The sequence below is a fragment of the Xenia sp. Carnegie-2017 genome, unplaced genomic scaffold (assembly GCF_021976095.1).
Source record: "Xenia sp. Carnegie-2017 unplaced genomic scaffold, XeniaSp_v1 HiC_scaffold_13, whole genome shotgun sequence".
In the NCBI taxonomy this organism is placed as follows: domain Eukaryota; kingdom Metazoa; phylum Cnidaria; class Anthozoa; order Malacalcyonacea; family Xeniidae; genus Xenia; species Xenia sp. Carnegie-2017.
In genome coordinates, this window is record NW_025813436.1 from 9,849,758 (window position 1) to 9,870,189 (window position 20,432).

General features: G+C 34.0%; 5 protein-coding genes and 1 long non-coding RNA gene across 7 annotated transcripts; 4 read left to right on the forward strand and 2 right to left on the reverse strand.

The window, feature by feature from the left end:
• Positions 1–4: 4 nt before the first annotated feature.
• Positions 5–4,613, forward strand: LOC124433464 (zinc finger SWIM domain-containing protein 8-like). 2 transcript variants are annotated; one of them, XM_046983239.1, is made up of 6 exons: positions 5–121; positions 673–1,141; positions 1,211–1,630; positions 1,911–2,096; positions 2,255–2,547; positions 2,620–2,863. In XM_046983239.1, the coding sequence occupies exons 2-5, from the start codon at positions 676–678 to the stop codon at positions 2,536–2,538; spliced, it is 1,356 nt and encodes a 451-aa protein (XP_046839195.1). In that variant the 5' UTR covers positions 5–121; positions 673–675; the 3' UTR covers positions 2,539–2,547; positions 2,620–2,863. The 2 variants fall into 2 exon arrangements, with proteins under 2 accessions (XP_046839195.1, XP_046839196.1); XM_046983240.1 differs by lacking the exons at positions 5–121; positions 673–1,141; positions 1,211–1,630 and adding exons at positions 3,187–3,331; positions 3,406–3,698; positions 3,958–4,613 and having other exon boundaries at positions 1,915–2,096; positions 2,620–3,094.
• On the forward strand, positions 4,256–7,325 carry LOC124433462. The gene is made up of 8 exons (XM_046983236.1): positions 4,256–4,783; positions 4,918–5,065; positions 5,334–5,434; positions 5,517–5,715; positions 5,852–6,104; positions 6,174–6,280; positions 6,479–6,606; positions 6,690–7,325. The coding sequence occupies exons 1-8, from the start codon at positions 4,323–4,325 to the stop codon at positions 7,066–7,068; spliced, it is 1,776 nt and encodes a 591-aa protein (XP_046839192.1). The 5' UTR covers positions 4,256–4,322; the 3' UTR covers positions 7,069–7,325.
• On the reverse strand, positions 7,321–8,170 carry LOC124433469. Its single transcript, XM_046983246.1, has 2 exons — positions 7,848–8,170; positions 7,321–7,696 (listed from the first exon to the last, which is right to left on the reverse strand). Exons 1-2 carry the CDS (start codon positions 7,974–7,976, stop codon positions 7,523–7,525), a joined length of 303 nt encoding a protein of 100 aa, XP_046839202.1. The 5' UTR covers positions 7,977–8,170; the 3' UTR covers positions 7,321–7,522.
• Positions 8,007–10,112, forward strand: LOC124433471. The gene is made up of 2 exons (XR_006944475.1): positions 8,007–8,047; positions 9,220–10,112. It is a non-coding gene; the product is annotated as an uncharacterized LOC124433471 (long non-coding RNA).
• A 5,946-nt stretch (positions 10,113–16,058) lies between these two features.
• On the forward strand, positions 16,059–18,669 carry LOC124447299 (HAUS augmin-like complex subunit 1). The gene is made up of 9 exons (XM_046998207.1): positions 16,059–16,155; positions 16,227–16,401; positions 16,491–16,617; positions 17,028–17,162; positions 17,539–17,662; positions 17,738–17,803; positions 18,028–18,099; positions 18,333–18,380; positions 18,452–18,669. The coding sequence occupies exons 1-9, from the start codon at positions 16,135–16,137 to the stop codon at positions 18,503–18,505; spliced, it is 822 nt and encodes a 273-aa protein (XP_046854163.1). The 5' UTR covers positions 16,059–16,134; the 3' UTR covers positions 18,506–18,669.
• On the reverse strand, positions 18,378–20,290 carry LOC124447248 (zinc finger protein 474-like). The gene is made up of 2 exons (XM_046998144.1): positions 19,960–20,290; positions 18,378–19,878 (listed from the first exon to the last, which is right to left on the reverse strand). Exon 2 carries the CDS (start codon positions 19,876–19,878, stop codon positions 18,763–18,765), a length of 1,116 nt encoding a protein of 371 aa, XP_046854100.1. The 5' UTR covers positions 19,960–20,290; the 3' UTR covers positions 18,378–18,762.
• Positions 20,291–20,432: the final 142 nt, after the last annotated feature.

The following is a 20,432-nucleotide window of genomic DNA, read 5'->3' on the forward strand; positions in this document are numbered from 1 at the left end:
TCAATATATTATTACCTCTGGAGTATGCAATCATGCAAATTGCAAGGTCACAGGAAAAGCAAATTCTTCGGATGAACAGAATTGGAATAAAATGTTTATAACTTGAAATAAATTTATTAAGGTAAAAGTAAGTTTACATTATCGTGTGTTCATATTATATCTCTGATATTTTTTGTGTTGTATGGTCATCTCCTGAAATCTTTTCTTAAGAAATATTGTTTTAGTTTCATTTTGTTGTGTCGTCTCTCATGATCAATTTGTTATTTGTTATATAAATTAATAATATATATTTTTTATGTAATCGTCTTTTATTCGCGTTGAATGTTTTCCTACTAGCAGCGTATAGTGAATGATAAAGCATTTTCAATGGGATTGCTTTAGAAGTTAATACAAAATGTTCAAACTCAGATGTTTTTCCTGTGATATAAATTATAAATCATACTTGAATGTTAAATGGTCATTAAACCGCTGCCAACTGGTACTTGTAAACTTGAAATTTCATTATATTATTTAATTTTGCTCATATTTGCTTTTACTAGAAACGTTTGCATCTCTACTGCTTTGAATGATATGTAGACATGCTTATTCTGTGTTTATGCTAACAGCCTTTAGTGTTCAGATTATGATGTAGTCCAATGTCTGAGACCATTTTTCTTATTTATTTTTTTGTAGAATATGATGTCTGATTACGACGACTATTTCTTTGAACCTGACTATTACACAGATAGTGAACTGGGCTGGGTTGACTATGATGATGAGTTTGATGACTATCTTGGGAATGGTATACTCTCAGACAGTACAGATTATATGGATTATGAAAGCCATCAACCATCAAAGTCATTGACTGAGCTCCAGATCATTTATAGAGACTTAGATATACCTAATCCAGATCATTTACCAAAAAATCCATTGCCACTTATTGATATCTGTGCTAAGAAAGTTGCTTTGAGCTTTCCATTCGCATATATTGAAGGTCAAGATCCACCTGTTGCAGAAAATGCTCAACTTAAAATAATTCAGTATTCATTTCCTCAAGAAATGGAGAAGATTAAGCGTTATTGTACACTTAATAATGGTTCTTCATCAGAATTTGACAAAGCCATCAAGAGTTTAAAGTTTGTAAAAGATCTTTCACAAATTGGTGAGTTATAGAAATTCAAAGAACACCTAAGAAACTTTCAATCAAATTTATTTATTTGAAATATTTTAGGTTTTCATCTGAGTGCTCGTGTACATTTTCGTGGACATCTTGAGCATTGGCATGATGCACCTCCAGAGAAGAAGAGTCCTTATCTTTACGTAAGCATCAAGTTTGATCGAGGAAAGATCACAGAGACAAACTGTCCTTGTGAAAATGGTAGTTGGTGTTTTCATGTCATCGCTGTGTGTCTAGTGAGAATTTTCCAACAAGACAAATGCAAGATAAGCCCACCTTTATCTGACTCATTAAACAATCTATCCACATATACAGAACTGAGGACATTTACCCAGTATCTGATAGCAGAGTTTAATGATCAGCAAATTATTGAGTCAGCACAAAATGTTCTTGATCGGATGGTAAAGCCACAGGAACATGAAGATGATGCAATCCATGAAACATGGGGTGCACCAGATCCCACTGCAGGGCCAGGTTTGTGAAATATGTGATGTATGTACAATTGTATTGTTTTGAAATGTGATCTAAAAATGATAGTTGATAATTTAATGTTAATGCTATCGAAAAACATTTAATAGTTCTCAATAATTGTTGCTTCATTTGTAAGGTATGTTTATAAACCAGAATGTGATAGTTTAAAATACAAATGTTGATATAATGTTAGTAATTGATACACTAGGTAAATGCTGCATTTCATTAAAGCGTAACGATTTTATTGATAACCTTAATCAAGCTGTCATGTTTCCATTTTTAGGCTATGATGGACAATGTCAATGGCTGATTTGTGAAGAAGGATTGACATCTCGCTGCAAAACACTCATTCAAATGTGTGAAGTAACTAAGTATTGCTTGGGATCAAATGTCACAAAACTCAATGATTTTCCAAACTCCATCTGGGATTGGTGGCCACCAGCTCATACTCAGCAATCATTTGTAAATGGTAGGAAAATGATGTTTCAATATAGTTTGCCATGGAAGAAATATTTTTGACTCTTGCAGCATCATTTATAACATAGATACTACTTGCCGGGTCCCTTTATTACAGCAGGTTAGTTTATGTGGCTGATTTGTTTCTTGCTCTATCTTTCCTTTATGTAGACTACTTCACGAATCTCAGCAGTATGTCAATTGATCATCATCATATGTTTGTGTATAATCATCAATGGAAGCGAACGTACTCTCATGAGAAGATGGAAGAAATTACAGAATTTCTAAAGACTTGCGAGGATTTAATTTACGATGACTTTGAATACTCGTTGAAAGCAGTTCAGATTTTTACAGTCCAGCTGAAGGAAATGATGACTGAGATGAACAAACGATACACTTACACTGCTAGTAATGAAAAGATACGAGGCGAATCTGTTTTTTGGCAGTATCCCTAGACCTGATTCGTAAGTTTTTGACATGAAGTAAAGAGCAACTTTTTCAACCTTCATTCGTGCTATCTTCTCTTTCATATTTAGTTGTTGGTTGATAACTGAACAAGTGTCAAGATTGTGGCGATTATTACTTCTCAATCCGTGTATCTCAGTGAAGAGACAGAATGAAATCTTCACGGCTATGAATAACACGAAAGTCATTTTTGGTAAGATATTTTTGTCGCGTAACTCCAATGAATGGACTCTCTGGTGCTCTTTTGAACATATCAAGATATTTAAAGACTTCTCGTGGAACAACTTTAATAATCATGCGATGAAAACGGACAACCAATCAGAAATGAGCATAATCAAATCAAATGGTTTAGCTTCTTCTCCTGGTCGCGATGTGGACTACTTTCCAATTCCTTCTCAAGTGAAATATGGTGATTTTACATCTTCTGTGACCATCCATTGTTGTATTCTGGAAGCATTATTCTCGTATAAAAAGATGGAACAAGCAGTTTTCCTTGCTATGAATCTTTCTCTTGTTCTTGTCCAATATTATACCAAGTGGTTGGAGGTTTGCATTCGTGAATTTTTACAAATTGTTTCTCAATATGATTTCACCTACGTACTTCCTGTCAACATATTTTGTAATGTTTCTTTCTTTAGGGTGAGCGTCTTGAAGTTCAAGGAATTTTATATTTTGATGATGTTAGTTGTAAGGTGCACGATGATTCTGACATGTTGGAAGAAACTGGCAATAAAGGAAAGAGGTCGAAGAAGAAACGATTTAATAGAAAACGTGGAAGAAAAGGTTTCTTTGTTGATTCTCTTGGGGAATAATATTTTGATTTGTGACGATGACCTTTTACGTTTCTTCATTTGTAGCAAACGTAAAGAAGTCAGACGATTATTCAGATCCAAGAAATGAGAAATTATTTGAAATTGTCGAAGGTGTCGTTCCTGTATCGTGTTTCGCGTACTTAATACACGTTCTTGACAGTAATCATGATCTCTTGAATGATATGTTAAAACAAAAGAAACTGAAAGGACTGGGACTGAGTGAGGATGATCTTATGGAGTGTGATGACGCCACAAGTGATGCAACATCTCTGATTATACGCCTTGCTGCGATTGGTTTGGCTTTCCCAAGAATACATGCAGCTTCTATCCATATACAGGTACTGTTTCAATCGCCTGGGGGGGGGTTACACAAAGGTGTTGGGGGGAGACATAAACAATTTAGCTTTGACCAAGCCAAAAAAAAATTCGATAGAATAAAAGCATGTTGGAAAAGTAACGTGCAAAGTTGTATAAATAGCCATCTGAGTGAAACTTAACGCCAATAAGATGACGACATTATGCCAGTACTTAGCGACAATGGAAAATTAATAATTGAAACAGCGATATAAAGTGTGAGATGGAATAATTTTTCCATAGGTGGATTGCTTCAACTGGGAATTATATATGTCAAAGAAACTTGGTGAAAATCAACCATCTCAAGCAGATATAAACTTCTTAAAGATGTTCGTCAATCGTATGATGAATCTTACAGAATATGGTTTCCAACCCCCTTACGCTCTCATTATGAACTTCTTTCGTCATTCTTATAAATTTGACGGTGATAGTGATTCCATTGGCTTCGCCATGAGAGCCATTTCAGGACCATTGCACGTGGCAAATAATCTATCGACTCGTAAAGATTTTGTCTGGAATGTGAAAGACGTCATTGGGTGAAACTGTGCGAAGTGGTGTTTTTGTCAGTATCTGAGAACTCTTATCTCGTTGATCAATTATTGGAATGCATGTATAGTGCCGAGATTATGGCTGGTATTGGGCCAGAAGATAAACGAGCGAATTTTGTGGATAAACGAGGCAAGAAAGACATAAAGGAAGCAAAACGACAAGGGAAGAATGTAGCTGAAAGCATGTTGTGTGAGAAATTCTTTGCTAATATTTATCTTGCTCATGTTATAACGCATTATGCTGAAAGTTTGCGAGAAGAGGAGGAGAAAAGTGAAGAAACAAAAGGTCTAGCATCTAGAAAGTTGCCACATCCAAATACCTTCGATGAAACTGCGGTAAGATCTGACAAAACAAAAGAGAGGAAATTGAATGAACAAGAACAACGTCTGTATGAATTCGCCTTAATTATTGCTTGTCGAGCGTTTGCTGTTAAAAACTACTTGTACTATCAGCACAATATTTCCTATGGATATCACGATTTCAGTTACTCATTCATGGAGTTTATTGATCGGAGTTTAAAGTAAGCTTTACGTATTACGATGCTTTGACATCTTAATCGTTTGTATTTTTATCACTCGTTTGTGTTGGTCAAGACATAAAATCTTAGAAATGCTGTGTTGTTTGTATTAATAATCTCCTTGTGATTTTTTCTAGGTGGATGTGTTCCTTGAACAAGAAAATTGGTGCATTGGCATTCGAATTGATCCTAGAAAGGCATAATTTTCATTCAACTTCTTTTGTGAAATGTTTTAATCCTACTGAGCTGTTGAAAATATGTACATTTATGATGGAATCTGAACAGGTACGTAAACATGGCTAACTTAGGTGGTCTTATTTGAGTACTGTAGGGTGCTTTTAGGAGGATGCTCCAAGTAGGAATGTAGCTATGAGATCATGATATTAAGATTTCCTTAATGAAGGAAGTCTTAATCTTAATGAGGGAAGTTCTTAATGAGAATTTTGTTGATGAGGAAGGTCTTTATGAAGAAGGTCTCAATGTATAGTTTCCTAATGAGGGCATTTTTAATGAGGAAGGCGAATAGACGAATCTTATTTTATGTGACGTATAGAAAAGCAAGGAATCCATATGGATCAGGACAAAGGACACATTGTTATCGATAATGTCATCGAAATCTGATTGTAAAATCACGGAAATTATTCATCTATGTCGGTATGTAGCTACACTACTAAAATATACAGTACTCGATGTATGTATCTGATGTACACTAGTTACATGTTTTCGTTCTTTACAGAACAGTCGAGAAGGAAGCACCCTCGAAGCAAATGCTTTTAATCCCTGCCGTGTGTAAGCAACTCCTCGCTTTGATTGGTCGAAATAGTATAAAGGCTCCTATGAAGAAAGAGCACTTACATAAAGTATTGGTGACAATGTATAATTTTTGTAAGAAGATTGAGAGCGATGATGACTCAAGCGAGACATTGGAATGCATTGTAAGTTGCAAGAGTTGTGTGTTGTACGTAGTGATGTTACTGCTTATTGCAAATAGTTGGTTAGGTAACGAGAAATATGTCATTGTTTTAATCTATCGCAAGATTTCTCTGTTTGAATACGATGTGTTTTTTATAGAAAGAGTTATTCGGTGACAACGGTAGCGATGAACCGAGCACAAGTAAGGAAACTGGTAACGAGAACAACCTTGAACCAAATTTACAACTATGTCTGGATATCGCTTTCGAGATTGTCAAATATTCTTCGGACACACGAACGCGCAATTATGAATCTCGTGGAATATTCGAGGGAATTTGTGAAGTGGTGACGTATGTAGCTAGGCGAGCCCACACAATGAGTGGTAAACAATCAGCGGATGATCTACACAATCGTAAGGCACATTATTTCAATTTTACGTTTGTCGTATCATCATGATGTACTTAATGTACTTTTTTTCTAGCTGACGTAAAGACGAAACCTTTTGAAATGGTTCATGTAAATCGATTCATTGAAACTTTATGTTTACATATTAAAGATTACACATTACTAGCGGATTTCTTCTTCGAGGTAAGTTTTCTCTAAAGACTTCAATATACGTACTGAATAAACGAATGTTTCAGTAGAGGATTATTCTCTCGTGCCAACCCTCTCCCCTCCCACATCGCTTGCCAATGACCTATTTTAAGTTGCGATGGACTCTACACGAGCGACTGTTTAAAATATGTGCTAGTTACATGCGTGTGTATTTCTTTTTACTTATTTAAGCTATGTTATCGCCTTTTTGGTCTCACAATGAATGGATCGTTTGGTCGTCATCGAGTTTCAGTAAAGGATGATGCGGAAGTGGACAAAATCACCAAGTCATCTGCCTGTTTTTCTGTCCTTTTAAAAAGGTTCGTCGAAACTGTTATTTCGTAAAGTTGCACTTGAAATATATAAAATGCGTATATATGAATAATACATATGTATTTGTTAGATGTATAAATGGTTTACGTGCTCAAACTGAAAACAATGAAATGACGAGATTCATCAAAGAAACTGTGCACGAAGGAGAAGGTTATTGTCGAACAAGAGCAAGGAATGCAAACTTTTATTATGAAACATCTCTTGTTACTTTCCTCGAAGTATTAAAACGTTTGATGAACATTGGAAACAATGGTGAAGAATTCGAGACTTTTTCTAGTAAATTTGCGGCGAGGCATCCAATAACTCGATTTGCCATCGATGAGATTAAGAACAAAGGATCGAACGAGGAAAAACAACGTCATCACCAACTTGTGTCATCTTTGTTATTGCAGAGAATGTTTAGCGACACGGTATCGTTTGGTTATGAGGACGATTTGTGGTATGATTGATGATTTTTCATACTATGATATTTGTATATCGTTCGTTAGTCAACGTCTTGAGCTCGTGTTGTATTCAAACAATTCGTTTCCTAGAAACACTGTTATCGTTACTAAAATTGGAATATTTTGATGAGATCAAATGACTGAACATGAAGTTAAGTTGAGAGCCGGCAAATTAATGTTGAGATGTTATATTGAATATTTTGATGTTAAAGTAATTCTAGTTTCCTCTGATTAAAAAAGGACGATTGTTTTCTTGCATTCAATTGTGCGCTTGTTGTTTGAATGGTTTAGTTTTACAATACATATTTGTATTTTTCCTTCGTTTGACTCCGTGTGCAAAACACCATTGATTTTACAAAGACTGTTACGAGTTTCAATTTACATTGTCTGTATTCTAAGTATTTAAATAACTAAAATTTAGACGATATGTGCACCTTGACGTGTTTTGTAAAAAGAGTCCTTAGAAATCGTATTTTTTCCCACCATCTCCGGGCTTTTTCCAACCAGTGACATCGTATGACAACATTACACCACCTTGCTCGTACGCAGATCTTTGTCTGTGACGAGGTTTTGAATTATGTAATCTATCGACCATTGCCTGAATGTCTGCTTCAGACATTGAACATTTTGCCATCTAGAAGTTGTTTTATCAATTCAAGCATTCGTTTAACTTTCTCAAAAAATGCTTTTATATAAACAGTATTCTCTTTAGTCTCCATAGAAAGGTCATGCTTTTTTTGAAATCGATTTTAAACGACAAAAGTTGTCGAATCATGTATAGCTACCTTCGTTTTTCGATCTGGATGTTTTGGTTTGTACACCTTTCTCGGTGAATTTAGTCGGTTTACTATCACCTGTATTTGTTCGTTGCTTTTCTTTTCATTTTGTGCATTTATGCCGTTTTTATCAGCCATTTTTCTTTCTTATGTTTCTGTACTTCAGAAGCAGAAGATAAAACAGGTGTGAAAGATGAATTTACGAACACGTACGTATGCTGTATTTTAGTTTGTTTATTGTTTTGTGTATAGCGTTTCCAACGATAAATGCTTTCATTTGCACATTTTTTCAAACATTTGTAGTGATTAGCAGGCAATGCTTGCAGGTGTTTTCCGGCGCATATTTTTTTCTTTCTATCTGCGCTGAATCATTGGTGTGAACACAATCCCAAGCTTATTAGACCATTATTTTAGAGCATATAAAAACTAATACGGAGTGATATAATGCTATGGAAGCATCATCTATGTACATTGTACAGCATGAATAGTTCAGGTTTAAATAATTCTATATATCTTTCATAAATGGGATGTCATACCGCCGCCTTAAGTGACTTACGTCAAAACTTAATTCTTTATACATACAATAATAACGCGTTTTCATTTATAGTATGGCTTGACGTTATCTTAACCACATACTAGAATATAAAATGCCTAGTGCTTCTGTGATTATTACGAAAGATAAAACAATAAGAGGAAGATGCTTATTTTGTAAAAGACATCACTATACTGATTGGTGTGTATAGGCAATTGACTCTCTATAGTCAATCAACTCTTTTCAGCTTCTTCAGCATACCTCCTGAGATTTGCTTTTCTTTTCAAATAGTTTGTGTTCATTAAAAAGTCGTCTGTTAAAAACAGACATCGCGTATAGTAAAGAAGTGAACAAAATTTGCAAGTCATCATACCGACAATTTGTGCATCATTATGCAGTCACAGAAGAACAATAGCGCAATTCGAACTCAATGGTGATGAATCATAAATACTTTTTAAAATAAGCATCTTATTTTGCTGTAACCTGTTATATGAAAATCAATAAGACAAAACGAAAATTAATTACATGAACTTCAAAAGATTTTGATAAGCCATAAGCATTTTACTTCTATAAAATCAACCATAATAAACCACGTGTCTTGTTTTATACATGATAAATGACATGAATGATTAGATATCATCAAACGCCTCTTCTTATGTTTTAAATATTACTTATAAACAAGTCACACTTCACTACAAGTCAACAATAACGATTAATCAAAAATGCACACAATCGCAAAAACCATTGTCATAATGACAGAAAATGGTCCTGTAGGATTCATTTGTGTTCGTTTGAAACTGGAAAGCATATAAAACTACAACTCAAACAGCTCGCCTTAAATTTAAACAGAAACAACAGCAAGTGCGATTGCAAGGCAGCGGAGAAATTGAATTCGACGAAGTGTATAAACCGATTAACGGAAAGAAGTTAAGATTGCTGAAAAACTACTTGCTGGACGAAAGCACGTCAACGTTGATGTTCAAGAAAAACCAGCTGGTTACTGTAAGGGATTCTGAACGAGGATTGTACGCACATTGAAAATCATTAAAGTAGAATTACAACGACATCTTCGAGAAAAACCATTTACCAGTGGATGAATCGTATCATGAATTTCACAGACATGCTGTTTATAAAGAGACATTACATTGAAAGCCAGCGAAACGCAACACACCAGATATTGAAGAACATCGTCCTGACTACGGATTATACACAGTAGCTTCTTATACAAATTATTTAAACAGAACAGTTATTGCAGATTTATCTCAATGTACCATCTTCGACAGTGAAAAGCCATGGCATCGAGAATGAGAAAAAGCTATCGTCAAATATACAGTCGAAAAGAAAAATATGAACAAATGGTTGATCATTGTAGCCGTTCTAGGTGTCATAGAGACCACAATGGATGTCGTAAAATATTTATGGCATTCCTGAAAATAACGAAATGCACGTGCTGCATAAGAAAGTATACTCGAGTTGCCTCCATGATCTTTGTCTTCCTCGAGAACACATCCATGGCGCTAATAACTATAAATGTTTTTTGTATTATTTAGACAATAAATAGTCTAAAAGCTCACTCACACTCACTGAATGAGACTTCAAAATCACAAATTATTTGAAAATGACATATTCACTACACTGAATTGCACTGAGTGCACGAGCGTGAGTGAACTTTTAAAATATCAGTGTTAGTTTTACAATCATGTTATTTGATTTTCTGTATTAACTGAAAGTTTTTCCATGGTCTTGGTTGGAGTCTTTTTTTTTGCATTAATTACTACAAAGTAGGTATATAACGTAATATTAAACAGCTATCTCCAACGAACTCTCTGGTCTAGTGGATAGACACAACCTTTCGAGGTTGCAAAGTGGAGGTTCAAACCCTGGCTGGAATAAGATGTTGTTAGGCTTTTCATAGGATGACTTGAGAAATGGTAAAATAGTGCTGGTTAACAGTAGCAAAATGGCATTTCTATTAGTGTATTTTTCGAGAATGGAATGCGACACTTAGTATGATTTCAGAAAAAATCGCTCTCCGATGAAGAAGAAGAAGGAGGAGAGCGAAGAAAAAAAAAAGATAGGATCCCATGCAAAAAACCACTCTTAAAAAAACTAAGTCTTTTGCTCAAATTTTTTTATGACTCCCTGTGATCAGGGAGTTATTTTTTTAAATTTTGAAAAGTCAGGAAACCCAAGAGCAAACAGAACGCCCTAATCATCCCTTTCTTACTTCCAGGCACTTGTTCCTCAGTTCGACTTTCTGTCTTCCACATCTGCCGCGTACACCTGCCAAGTGTGTTGGCAGAGGGGCGAACCAAGGATCTTGTGCACCGGAGGTCATTGATGTCGAACTAAGCGCCCAACATCGGCCAGTTGAGCTAAGCGCTCATCATCGAAAGCTATCAGTTTTTTGGCGTATTTGCCCATTTTTTTATTAGTTTGAAGGGAAAGAAAACGAGTTGGTCTTGAACCCGAGAAGGTGCAGTCGTTACACCCATAACAGCACACTCAGTATTCAATATATTTCAACTGGAAAAATGAGAAACAAAAGGACAAGATTTGAACCCAAGATGTAAGATCACTGCACCGACAACTGTACCACTTGGCCAGACGAGAGACATGCAATCCCAAGGACAACATGTCAAGTGTACGAGACAGAACAACATTGCCTTCAATATCATACCATGCATAGGTTCACAATATATAGTACGTGTGACTTATGCTTTGTCACCATCGTTGAGAAGACGAAGAAAGAGCCTTCTTTGCTCTGCTGTCGAAAGTTAACTTTGTTAGAGTATTCATGTTCTACCAACAGTAAAGACAAAGATGAGAAAAGTATATACAATGTCAGCCATTGCCATGTGGTACATCAAAACAAAAACGCGCATGTTCGTAGTCAATTTAATGGCGTTGGGAATCATTTAAATTGTCTGTTTAAACTTAGCAAACATATTTTTTACCGTCATACATAACAGCAAACACTTTTTTATTTTGTAATTGATTCTTCAGCACTTATTTATGTAAGTTTGCAAAGCCATATGACTTCGTTGAAAAATCGTTTACTTTCTTGTCGTAAGAAATCATACTCATGTTTAAAGACGTCGTTGCCATTTAGGACTAAACTTATGCAGTTACGATGCGCTTTGGAGACTAAAACATTCGATGAAGAAATAGCTCACTTTTTGTGTAGTAAGAAATATTCATGATTAAAAGCAATGTGGTCCAATTAGGAGTAAACTTATGCAGTTATGCTTGCGCTTCGGTGACTTTAAATATTTTGTTCAGCAAAACGAGTTTAGTATTTTACCAGTGGCTTTGGTAATTTAGCACTTTGCCGTTGGGGATTATTTAACTTGTTTATTTTGACTAAGTTAACATATTTTGTATTATCATGCATAAATACTCCTGTGAAATAACAATGTTTTCAAATGTAATCTCATGTCTTCTCTTATGAAATAATTACTTTTTCAAATGTCGTTCATCTTTTCTGATGACTACATCGACTCCTTTAACTACATTTGTTTACACAACACACATTTTTTGTAATTGTTCGAGAAACAAGACTTAACGTTTGCTAAAAAATATTTTCATGTAATCATGTAATCACAAAAAGCTTTTTCGTATTCAACGTTCTTTGTTTTTTTCTATTTGTCAACCTTTATGTCTACCTTTGTGTCTATCTTTGTTTTTATCTTTATGTCTACCTTTATGTCAACCTCTATGTCTACCTTTATGTCTACCTTTGTGTCTACTTTTATGTTTACATTTATGTCTACTTTTGTGTCTATCTTTGTTTTAATCTTTGCATCAAACAGACAAGATAACCAAAGTTGCTAAACAAAATAGTTTTAGTCTCCAAAGCCCATTGTAACTGCATAAGTTTAGTCCTTAATGGACAACGACGTCTTTAAACATGAGTATGATTTCTTACGACAAGAAAGTAAACGTTTTTTCAACGATGTCATATGGCTTTACAAACTTACATAAATAAGTGCTGAAGAATCAATTACAAAATAAAAAAGTGTTTGCTGTTATGTATGATGGTAAAAAATATGTTTGCTAAGTTTAAACAGACAATTTAAATGATTCCCAACGCCATTAAATTGAGTACGAGCATGCGCGTTTTTGTTTTGATGTACCACATGGCAATGGCTGACATTGTATATACTTTTTTCATCTTTGTCTTTACTGTTGGTAGAACATGAATACTCTAACAAAGTTAACTTTCGACAGCAGAGCAAAGAAGGCTCTTTCTTCGTCTTCTCAACGATGGTGACAAAGCGTAAGTCACACGTACTACATATTGTGAACCTATGCATGGAATGATATTTTTTCTGTTTAAATTTAAGGCGAGCTGTTTGAGTTGTAGTTTTACATGCTTTCCAGTTTCAAACGAACACAAATGAATCCTACAGGACCATTTTCTGTCATTATGACAATGGTTTTAATGTGTGCATTTTTGATTAATCGTTATTGTTGACTTGTAGTGAAGTGTGACTTGTTTATAAGTAATATTTAAAACATAAGAAGAGGCGTTTGATGATATATAATCATTCATGTCATTTATCATGTATAAAACAAGACACGTGGTTTATTATGGTTGATTTTATAGAAGTAAAATGCTTATGGCTTATCAACAATCTTTTCAAGTTCATTTAATTAATTTTCGTTTTGTCTAATTGATTTTCATATTACAGGTTACAGCAAAATAAGATGCTCTTTTAAAGGTATTTACCATTCATCACTATTGAGTTCGAATTGCGCTATTGTTCTTTTGTGTCTATTCAATGATGACATGCAAATTTTGTTCACTTCTTTACTATACATGACGTACATCGACTTTTAACAGGCGACTTTTTAATGACAAAAACAATTTTGAAAAAGGGTCAGGTGTTTTGTTACCTTGGAGTTATGGCGAAGAAGCCGAAAAGAGTTCACCAACAAGAGTTATCAATTCCTTATGCACACCATCACTAATCAGCATTGTAATGTCTTTTACAAAGTAAGTGTCTTGCTAGTTGCTCCTATCTTTCTAATAATCTTGACAAAGGCATTAAAGGCCTTTGTCTTAAATACGCTTGCAAACGCATTTAAGCAGTCTTTTTAATGGAAATAGCAATGGAGATTGTATTTTAACATTTTTATTTCATTAGCTGTATTAGTTGACTAAGATAGCTAATGCCATGCCATTTTTTAAAGCCATACCGTATGAAAATGGTAAAATAAAAAGCTCTTTTTTACCAAAAAACTGTAATTCACGCATTTTTACATAGCTGTTTTTGCGCAAAAAAATAATTAACACATTTTTTTTACATTTTCACCAAAAGACTATAGTTTACGCATTTTTAGCTAGCTACAGAAAAATATATAATTTACGCATTTTTACACATTTTCACGCAAAGAATGCTTAAAACATGACATGAATATACAAGTTGTAGGAACAAGAACTGGAATCGGTCCACCAATGGGCCCACTGAGCCCGTGCCTAGGGGCTAAGAAAACTTTTGGGGACCAAAAGTTTTTATTGTGACAATGAGATTAAGTTTAAAAAACAGCAGCACAGTACGAAAACTAATGCTGTTTGCTGTATTTAGTCGCCATTGCAAACAATATATTATTTGAGGTGAAAATCTTTACGCCAATGCTATTTGATAATATTTGTCAAGTCACATCACTCACATGTGTTAATTGATTGAAAGCCTAAAGCTGCACGTGCTGTTGAAAACGCAACTGCCGGGAAAATATTGACCAAGAATAAAATTTGCCTGCATACAACAATGACATGGGGGCCCAAACTCACTAGTGCCCAGGAGCCCAACAAACTTTAATGCAACAACCAATCGGGAAGCATAAAAACTTGTAATGTTTCTCTACATTTCAGCCAGTTCTCAATCATTTTCCTGTTTTTATCAGCAGGAATGGATATTAAATGATAAAAAATAGACAATTGTACCTTTATCGTCGCCTTCACTTTATACTCTCGTGATCCTCAACTGGCATAGACAAGCTCACGCATCTTCGTCAAACATGATTCATTTCGCAATAACCATAACGTCATCCATGACACCCATGACGTAATCAGGAATAATTATGAAGTAATCCATGACGTAATCCATAACTTGAATACCTTCAAGATTTTCACATTAGCAATTTCCCTCTTTTTCCGCAGTTCATCAGTTCATGAAAGCTACAACGTAAGTTATGAAAGTTTTTGTATGCTTTTTTTCACTCTGATTATATATTTTACAATGTTTTTGGTCGAAAATTTATATTTGAATCTTGAGTAAGACAGAATTTTTTCCTGAAAATGGCGCGAACATGAGTGAATCAAAATTTTCATGTTTCTGTACCATTTTTAACAGCTTTGTCTTAAACAAAGCCTGTTCAACCTTTATGCTTTACAAATTTCAGCAAAAGTTAGTATTCATTTGATTTCTTTGAAAATTTCTTTGAAAGAATTCATTGTCTTTCCAATACACAAACACAAATTTTGCTCTTGTCATGGAAAGTACAGTTTTTACTGACTAAAAATGACCAAAATGGAAGGATACGGTCGATATGCCTTATGCCTAATTCATTTTGCTTTCCTGTGATTTTTGACCGAGAATTCTCTCGCATTTTACAGAATTTCATTGAAATGTGAAACGATGGCGGTCGCGCGCTTTCTGCTGTATTAAAAGATGATTCACAAATTCATGCTCAAAAAGAGATATTCACCAAAGTTTGTTTTCAAACATTCAAACACTAACAATCGACAATGAGACCGAAATATAATTAAAACAAATCATCGAAATATCAAAAAATTGTCATTTTTATAACGTCTAAGTCTTCCTGCTAAAAGCAAACAAGCATACAAACGAAGGACATGTTGAGTGCCGAAATTGCATGAAAACATCTACAAAAAAGATTTTCAAATAAAGTAATATATATTAATACATTAAGCAGAGGTTCTCATCGAATTTAATGATATTTGAAGTTTTTTTTTGAACTATAAATCAACATTTTACAAACTTACCTTCCCCCATAGACAGTGTCGCTTCCCGCTGTTGTTTCAAACGTGATGCGATGATGGATGTCAACTATGAATGATTTTGATTGGCTTATGAGCTTCTAGGAGAATTTGTTATTGAATCTTCTTTGAAATGAAATATTAATCTTAAAAATGGAAAATATGCTTTTGTTTTCATCACAAGTAAGTAAATGGCAAGTTTTCTGTGAGCACAGGTGAAAGAAAGATATATTTTCCTGTTTTTATTTAAGAAATAAATGATGTTTAATGTTTCCGCACAGGCTTGTGCAAACCTTTGGGAGAGCTTGAGAGTTGATCAGTGCAATAAGCCTAAATTTTTATAAGCAAATTTACCATGTTAACACCTTTCTTAGTTTGCAAATATATTTTATTTTCCATGTTCTTTCACTTTACGTATGTCTGCTTTTCATATGTTAATTACTTGTAAATATTTTTAACTCTACACTTTATCTCTATTGTCTGTAAATAACTAATCGAATTTCATAAATAGTAAACAGCATTCATGAACCATATTGCTCATTTTTTCTCATTGGCATAAGAATGAGAAGATTGTCGAAACATGTTTGCATTAAAAAAGTTTGTTTTATAGTTTATACATACGTTAATATGAAATAACAATATTGGTTGACTCGTGGTTGCCACGCGTGGATGCCACGCGATAGAAATGGTGGGTCTTTCAAATGTCAACATTTCTTGTTTTTTGAGAAAAAAAAACATTGCAAAATTAAGTCTAAAACATGGATGAAAAACATCTAAAGGTACATTAATGTATTATCATTAATTTCGTAGGAATAATTTTTCAGGGTATAAATGTTTTATTTTATATAAGGTTCGATCATGGCTTGAATCAGTGTACCAAGGAAATGTAATTCCTCCTTTTGAAGTAAATTCAACCACCGTCTCTTTATTGTATGATTTGGCTTGTATCAACGAACGGAAAGACAAAGCTTTCGAAACAATTATGGAAGAATTGATTCAGAGAAAAGAAGAATACAAACATGAAAGTAGGATGTTGAGAATTTGTTTAGTAATTTGTTCTGTCTGTCACTACTATCAATGTATTCTTTTCATTTTAATATTTTAATATTTTGAGGTGCAAGATTGCATAAGATTACAGCAGCAGTTGGTCTAAGCAATTTACCAGAGTCCTCACAAGCTAGCGTTGAAATTCTGGCAAATACTGCTCTAAATCTGAATTTAAAGGATACCACTATGTCCAGGTAACTTTATCATTCATAAAGTAAATGGTTTGAACCCGGGAGTATCGTTACATGTTTGTAAATGTAGATCATCCAGGTTGGTATAGTCCTGAGAAGGATTGTTTTTGTTGTTGTTGACTGATGTTTCGACAACCTTAGCGGTAGACATTTTTGACTCTGAAGATGACTACCGCTAAGGTTGTCGAAATGTCAGTCAACAACAACAAAAACAGTCCTTCTCAGGACTATACCAACCTGGATGATCTACATTTACAAACATTTATCATTCATACACGTCCAATTCTGGACTATTATTTGCAGAAGATATGTGAGCAAGTCTTGAAAAAGATACAACTTTTGCAATGTTTTTTTGTCCATTCTCCAACACTTGGAGACATAAATTACTAAGTTACGCATGTGAATTTCTTCAGTTATATTCTTGGTATCAACAACCTCTTGAGAGAACGCCATTTAATTAAGAAGCAAATGAAGGAATCAAAATATTCTATGAAAAAGCTCCTCCGTGCGACAAAGAAAGCTCTCTTGCAATATAATACCTTGAAAAGGTCTGTGTTTACCTGTTTCTACAAAAATCCATTGCCAGCCAATAATTTCATAAAATATAAAGCAAAACAAACTCTGTAGATAATTTCCATCTTTAACTCAATATTCAAGATATAAGAAAGGACAAATAAGATATAGTGATATTTGGAATTTATGATGAATTTGTGATGAATTGGATTTTAATTTAAATTTTTAATAAATTCAATTTCTAAGAGTTGCTATTTTATGATAAATTTGTAATAAATTCCAAATATCACTATATCTTATTATGCCCGGAAATCACCTTCGGAGTTTGTTTTGTTTTATATTTTACCTGTTTGTATAACTATGATTGAAGTTTAAAGATCACTCCCATTAATTTATCATGTATATGTACAGGGCTTACGAAATACTAGAAAATGAGATTTCCTTGCAAGAACCATTGCTGAAACAACGAAGAAATGAGACTGATTTTCTTAAACAAAAATCCAGTGAATATGAGCAGCAATTACATCACTTACAGGTTGGCTTCAAACAGTATTGTATTGTCAATGTTATTTAAGGGGTTTGTCTTCACTGCTTTATTTCTTCATTTTAGAGTATTCTTATAAATGTGAATTTGAAACCTGACCTCTTTCATAAAGCTCTTGAAAGAAAATATGAGGTGTTTTATTGAGAATTTTATATATGTTCTCCATTTAAAGTTGTCTGCTTTGTTTTTCCTAAGTTCTTGTATTCAATGAATTATCAATGGATTATTATGATTGAAACAAACTTTGCAACATCACATGGGAATACAGTATGAAAGAGATTGCAATGAGTCTGGGATTTTTTTAAAAGTATAACTTTTGGCCGCCAATGTTGTGGAAACATGTATTTCTGTTCTAGGATATTTTAAAAGTAGAAGATGAATTGAAGCCATTGAAAACGAAGCTTGACAACTACCATAGCTTGCCTCCTGTAAGAAATTTACCAATGATATTAAGATTATTCAAATTTAAATATATAATCTTTTGCTTAGGTCATGATTCCATAAATTACCTTGTTATTACATAGAACTGTCATCTCAGACTGCACCTAGGTCTGAAGCTCTTTGCATCTGTTGAAGCTCTGTATCAACATTATGACATGTCATGCTATTGTTTATCTTCATATAAATTGTACTATCAAGCAATTTCTTCTTTCATTCATAGAATATGTCTTTAGCAAAAGTAAAACTGGAAGAAGCAAGAATAGAATTGGTTGGTACTTTTGATGTATTTATATTTCATTAAAATGTAATCTCTTGCCAATATTGTTACTTATAATGCAGGAAACCTTGGAGGAACAGTTGACAAAAGACATTGAACAAATTCACAACGCGTAGAGTATAATGAACTTTAAGTTCATAAAAATTTATGGTACATTATCCTTTCTGAGTAGAAACTGTAACCAAACGAAAGGCAACATTTTTTCAGTCTTTGTTCCATTTTTTCTCACATTGGCGTTCATGGAACTTGATAGAGCTCAACAAACATGTCTGACCACATATATAGCATGATTTTGTTTTTGGTGTTGTTTTATTTTTCATTGGTGTTACAGTCTGTTTTGTTTTTAATGAGGATTTTTGTTTGTTGGCATTCTTCAGCAATTCAGCCTTCTTCTGACATTGTTGTTCATGAATATGTATTGATGATGAGAGCACTTCTTTTCCACAAATATAGCAAGGCTGAGTATTTGGTGTTTTCTTTTGAGTTTGAGAATGGGATAATTTTCATCTTCTATTTGATCTTTTCTTGTTACACCTTTGTTGTCAAATTCATTCTGATGTTTGCTTGCACATTTCTTTTCATGAAATTTATATGAAGCTTTCAAGAACTCTTTGCCACAAATATAACAAATTATTGTCTTTGGCTTTACTGCCAATCGACTTTCATTATGTGGTAGGTCTTCACTGCCACTAGCTACCTCTAAGGATTGAGGAAAACATTTCTTTTCATGCTTAAGGTAAGGGGACTTAAGCAATTCTTCACTGGGTTTCTCTGAAACATATTCAACATTTTGAATGTTATTGAGATCACATGGTAATTTCCCAGTGGAATTTGCCATTGATTGTTCAGTTTTATTTTCTTTTTGTTCAGCAACAGTGCTAGTTTTGTTTAAACCTAAGCATTTTTTCTCATGAATCTTATGTGAATGAGGCAGATAAGCAACACCACATGGAATTGTTTTCAAACCTTTTCCTTTATTTCTAACACAATTGTTTGTTGGTACTGGTAAATCCTTATTTGTGGATTCTATAGTCTCATATTCAACATTATCCTCTTTAGTTGAGTCAGACAATGTGTTTTTATTGCTTAAACTAACCACCACATGTTCAAAATTTTTATCAGATACTGGTTTGTCTTTTGCATCAGGTGTTCTGTTGGATTTCCATGCCTTAATACACTGTGTCTCATGTACTCCCAGAAAACGGGAAGGGAATTTTTTGCCACAAAGATAACAAGTCTCAAATTGCGGTTTTTTGACGACTTTCTTAGTCGCAGATGATTTGTTTGTGCTTGATAAAGTTTCTTGTTTTTTCTCACATTGTTTCTCATGGATTTTTAATGATGAGAGAAGAAATTCTTTCCCACAAATATAGCAGTTTGATGATTTAGGTTTAGACGACACCTTGACCTTTTGATAATCATTATTTTGTTGCTTTGTCACAGTCTTAGGTCTATCGTTCTCGCCACTAACAACATCGCCAATTTCCATCTAGAATACGATGAAATGAAGTTTCAAAAGAAAATATTGTTCAGACTATACAACAAAACTTTGATGAATGGTTGTTGTCACCTATGCGTCCTTTATCTGCGTCATTAAAGTGCTCTATATTCTGTGTTCGTTCAATAATTAATGATGTTTGGGGGCGTATTGACTTCTCCTTCCATGATACAGCCTACAGACACAGTTGGAAGTTTAACACACGATCCCTCATCAAGGAAACTTTGTTAGTTTGTATGATTTCTTTTCTGTATCTCGTCGCACTTTGAGAATAATAGGTTGACATATGACAGAGTAAACAGGGTCGGCTTTAGTGGCCTTAGGTAGTAAAGTACTAAATAAATAGTAAATCATTTTTAAAGTTTCCTTGCCGCCATGTTTTTATCCCAGGGAAACAACGTCTTGTCTCCCCCTGATTTAATACAAAAAATTATTTGTTCCGGATTGAATGATATTTATTTTTCGTAGGAATTATTAATTCAAAATATCATAAAAGATAAGTACATTTTACCTGGGAATAACGAAAATCTATAACCCAACAATTT